Below are 5,156 nucleotides of genomic sequence, written 5' to 3' on the forward strand. Positions count from 1 at the left end.
CGCACCACTCGCTCTCTCTCCTTCGCCCGCTCTCCGGACGTAATAATGGGCATTTCGCACGAAACACCGACCGAGTCGTATCCCACGGATATATTTCTTACGTATATCACGCTCCTGAGTGTACCCACTGAACATTCAATGTTACAAAACATCGCAGCTACGTTTAATTCCTTTGCGTCGGTCTAATTACTCCTTAGATCAGTGCCGTATTTTCAATTTTTTTCTATGGGTGGGAGGGAGTCCAATAATTCCGACATAATATAAGTACTGTTATAAATATAACAGTAATAATAATATATAGTATTATGTATAATAGTTTTTTAATAGATTAAAAGAATAAAAAAAAATAGTTGTTTTATTATATTTTATAATTTTAAAGCACAAAATCCAAGCGTCTTTTTTTTTTTTCAAAGTTCTTCTAAAATGTCTTTTGGTAAGAGAGAATCTTTTCTATAAATGGACATCATAGCCAATCCATTAAGTCTATTCTAGGAAAAGAAATTGAAAATTGTTTTCAGGGTTTTTTTAGTGTCAATTTTTAGTTTTTTTTTTTTTTTTTTTTAGGTGTTCTGGGAGGGCAATACCCCCTGGATCTCCCCCCCGTAAATACGCCACTGCTTTAGATATGCATGTGATTTAGTATAAAAGTATTACGTCTTAGTTGACCGAATTGCAATTGATTATGCCATAATCATTATGATAATGCGTTGTCAAGTTTTTCTCATAATTATTAATAATAATTTTATCTTTGACATGGTATTATCATTGATTATAAATTAAATGTATTATTTTCGAGAAAAAAAAAAACCCTCTGAAAGTCACCGATAAAAACAGATAGATAGGTACATAATTATCGTGATAATACCAAAAACATATGAAGTGACTTTGTTTCACGCCTCTCCAAAATCGTTTCTAGCTTATAATCGTGTACATTTGTAACTTGTTCTATAATTCAAATCATAGCACTCTAGGAACGGACAATTCGATCCTTGATTCATACTAGTTTGAAGTTTAGACTTTACAATATTTGGCTTAGAAAAAACTCACTAATGTGAACAATCTGTGACAGATATTAAATAAATATATTGTTTTATAGAAAATAATAAAAATATGTGCCCTCTCTCAGATTTATTTAACCATTGAAGCTATTAAGTTATAGTTACCGTTGATGAATCTCAAAGCAATTCTGTGTTATATTTTTATTAGTCTGATTTTAGTTTTTAGTTCATCAATACTAATATCGAGTTGACTAACTTCTTGAGTTACCTACTTGATTAAAACGTGAATTTAAAAATGTCACCTAATGTTACAAAATTACAAGAATACTTAATTTCTTCTTTTTTAAATTCTGTAATATATTAGGTATTTTCATTATGATCAACTATACCATTATAAAATTGTTCATTTTGAAAATTTTGAAATCTTTATATTAAATTCAACAAAAACTTTTAATGTATCATCAAATATTACTTCATACTACAGGCATTGATATTATGAGTAGATCTAAATTGTTTGCCTTGTTTCATTAGTGGAGCACAAATGTAATTTGGGTGCAAGCTTCTTAAAAGGATTATTTATTATATATATATATATATATATATATATTTATTATATATGTTATATATATTATTTATATTAACTGGTAGTGTAGATTCCCCGACCTCACTCTCATTTATTAATTTTAGAGTCTCACAACGCACCTCTCGTTCCACGACTTCTTTCCATGTACCTCTGTGTACCACCAACTACTTATCTAACGAGCCATTAAAACGTATGATGTCTAATGCCAATACGGACCCTATCTTTCTTATTTACCCATCTACTTCATAAATCAGCATTGTTATAGTCTGCATCGAAACCGATTTTTATTGTATAATACTTTTTATATCATTATCTTTATTCTCTATATAGTTAGTTCTTAATAATTCTTTGTTATTATTATTATTGTTTTTTCTTTTTGTTGACAATTAATTGTTAAGTTAACCTATTATTTTTATTTGTAATTTTCAAAAGGGCTCAGCCCGTACATATTTTAAAATAAAATAAATTCAATAACAGTATTTTTCCCATGCGCATGCGCATGTCAGTGAACATTATAATAATATATACATACATATACAGCGATAGAGGTTATATAACGAATATTTATTGTGGGTTATAAGTAATAACTTTTTGCTAATAAATAATAGAAAGTAATGACTCTAAAGCAGCTTCGATAACTAATAAGTTGTCTTCTGTAGATCGGAAAAAAGACAATGGGAGGGGATATAACCCCTAACTTCCCCTCCCTTGAGCAAGCCACTAACCGCGAATATACCTAAATCCAGTCTGGACCAGTGCTGGTGAACAAGAAAAGTATTACGTGTCATACTGATAAATACTAATAAATGATTTTATTTTTTATCAGAAACTTGAACTTCTAGTGATCACGTTCCTACTTCATACTTCATACTATAACGTTAGCTCAACGCTCCATTCAGGACCTATGCTGATATCAAATATCTCTCCATCTATTGCTTTGATATACGTTGTCTGTAATTACGAGGTCTAGTCAAACATCAATAAATCTTTTATTACTAAATCATCAATACATCAAGTCTTAAACCATCCCAGAAGTCTTGTTTTATTTATTTTGTTGGTAAGTGCCTATAATTTTAAATTAACTGAGCGTCCGATCCCACATGCATGTCCAATATTCAAACTGTTATTATTATTTAATCCTAATAAGAGACGGTATGCTTATTTTATATCCAATCTTTTTATATTTATGTTGCTACATTTCGACCTATACCGGTAAATAATAAGCAATATTGTGTACGGTTTGCTGTTGCAAGCCATAATCGATTTATTATAGTCATTTTATTAAATTCTACAGTAATAACCGACAACGTTCGAAACATTTTCATAAAGTGATTATTAACATTGATATAATTATATTATCCTACAAATTAATGTTCATAGTAGAAACACTCAGCTGTGGGAACCAGAATTAAGAGTCGAAAAAATACAGGAACGCATAAAAGTGTGCTAATAATTGTATTTTTAATATGATTTATGTGACTGAGTTGACCCTCTGACATTGATAATTAAATATAAAACTACTACTTCTTCAAACATTGTGATTCAGAAAAACTCTAACCCTATCATACCCCTCCCCTTTTAATTCAAATGCCTAGTAAAATTAAAAAAATATAAAGCTCTCGTGTTCAAAAATGTCTAGAACCTTTGTGTACTTCATACCATGTATTTATACATAAATATATAACTATACCTACTATAGAAGTTCGTGCTCTTTTTTTCTATTTTTTTCTACTGCTCTTAACCACACTTTTTCACTAGCTCACCACCGACGATGCCGTTTCCGGAATCTTAACACGTTATTATACAAAGAATATATTATAAAAGAATTATTTTATGCATATTTTTCCATCGATAACAACTACGACTACGAGCGTGCGTGTGTACTAAATAATACTTATAAAAATATTTTCGCTTTGTGCGTGAACGAGTGATAACCATTCTGTGTACAGAGTGTTTTTTCATTATTGATTGACTCTCATTTACAAGGGTAACGTTATCGTACTATTCCAAGTACACATTCCGAGTGCAATACGATTTAATAACAAATTTTTTCCAAGTTTTTCTTAATAAAATAACTAAGACAAAATACATAGTACCCTACAAATTCTAATTCAAGAGTATTTGTATTATAAAATTGTACATATCATATAATTTTATATCTAATGAAGCAGTTATTTTTTTACAATGCAATTTACATAAATATTTTAATATATCATAATTTTTTTTTTTTTTTTGTATTTACCTCATAAGTTATAATTAAAGATCATAAAATAAGATAAAAATTTGATGTGTAAAAATTTAAAAATTCACTTAATAAATATTACTAAACATGTTTTCATAACTGATGAAATTTACCATATCGCCAAGATCTTTCCCTTGACGAACAGCTTTGTGCCACAAAAGCCCATTCATATTTAAAACAGTATTTACCTGCTAAGCCCCACAAATGGGGATTCAAGCTTTATGTTTTATGTGATTACAAAGGCTATGCATATAATTGTGAAATATACACTGGTCAAGAAAATCAACCCAGGTTTCGTTTACCTTCAGAACCAGATTTAGGATCAAGCTCCAATATAGTAGTCCGTCTATCAAGAGAGGTACCTGAATATAAAAATTACAAAATTTATTTTGATAATTTTTATACTAGTGTCCCAGTTATGGATTATTTACACAGCAGAGGTATATTGAGCTTAGGCACAGTACGCACTAACCGATTACCAAACTGTAAATTAAATGATTCAAAAATGCAAAAAAAATTGTCAAGAGGAAAATCTGTTGAATATATTTCTTCATATAAAAATACACCTATATCAGCATTAACATGGAAAGATAACAAGCCTGTAACATTATTGTCAACTTATGCTGGAAAATTACCTGAAACTATAGTAAAAAGATTCAATCGCTCTACAAAAAGTAAAATTGAGGTAGCTTGTCCATTTGTTGTAACTGAATACAATCTCCATATGGGGGGAGTAGATTTATTAGATTCACTCATAGGGAGGTACAAAATAAAAATGCGTTCCAGAAAGTGGTATATTCGTTTGTTCTACCATTTCATTGATTTGACAGTTGTAAATTCATGGTTATTATATAAGAGGGTCAAAGAAGAACAGAATTTACCTGTGCAGTTTGAGCTAGCTGACTGGAGAAAGAATATAGCATACTCATTAACAAAATCAGAAGATTTCAAGAATCAAAGAGGACGTCGTTCTATATCTATAGAAACTAGAAGAACTTCGACAAGGGCTTTGGCTATGCACCCAACTCGGGCAGTTAGAACTGATGGTGTTTGACATTCTCAAATAAGGGCTGATAAACGAGGAAGATGTAAATTCCCAAAATGTAATGGATACACCTGGATACAGTGTAACAAATGTAATATTCTTTTATGCAACTCAAAGACTAAAACATGTTTTAATAGATATCATGATGAATAATCTGTGATAAAAATGTTATTTAATTTTGTTGTATTATTATTATTTTAGTTATTCTGTTATTGTTTTATAATTCACAAGTATTTCAAAAGTGATGAATTTATTTTAAAAGTTGAAGTTTTTATGTTAATTTTATTA

At 29.6% G+C, this 5,156-nt stretch overlaps 1 protein-coding gene across 1 annotated transcript; it reads left to right on the forward strand.

Moving 5' to 3' along the window:
• The first annotated feature begins 423 nt into the window (after positions 1-423).
• On the forward strand, positions 424-4,877 carry LOC112683408 (piggyBac transposable element-derived protein 4-like). The gene is made up of 2 exons (XM_025554444.1): positions 424-433; positions 3,949-4,877. Exons 1-2 carry the CDS (start codon positions 424-426, stop codon positions 4,875-4,877), a joined length of 939 nt encoding a protein of 312 aa, XP_025410229.1.
• Positions 4,878-5,156: the final 279 nt, after the last annotated feature.

The sequence above is a fragment of the Sipha flava genome, unplaced genomic scaffold (genome assembly GCF_003268045.1).
Source record: "Sipha flava isolate LNK unplaced genomic scaffold, YSA_version1 225_pilon_pilon, whole genome shotgun sequence".
NCBI lineage: Eukaryota > Metazoa > Arthropoda > Insecta > Hemiptera > Aphididae > Sipha > Sipha flava.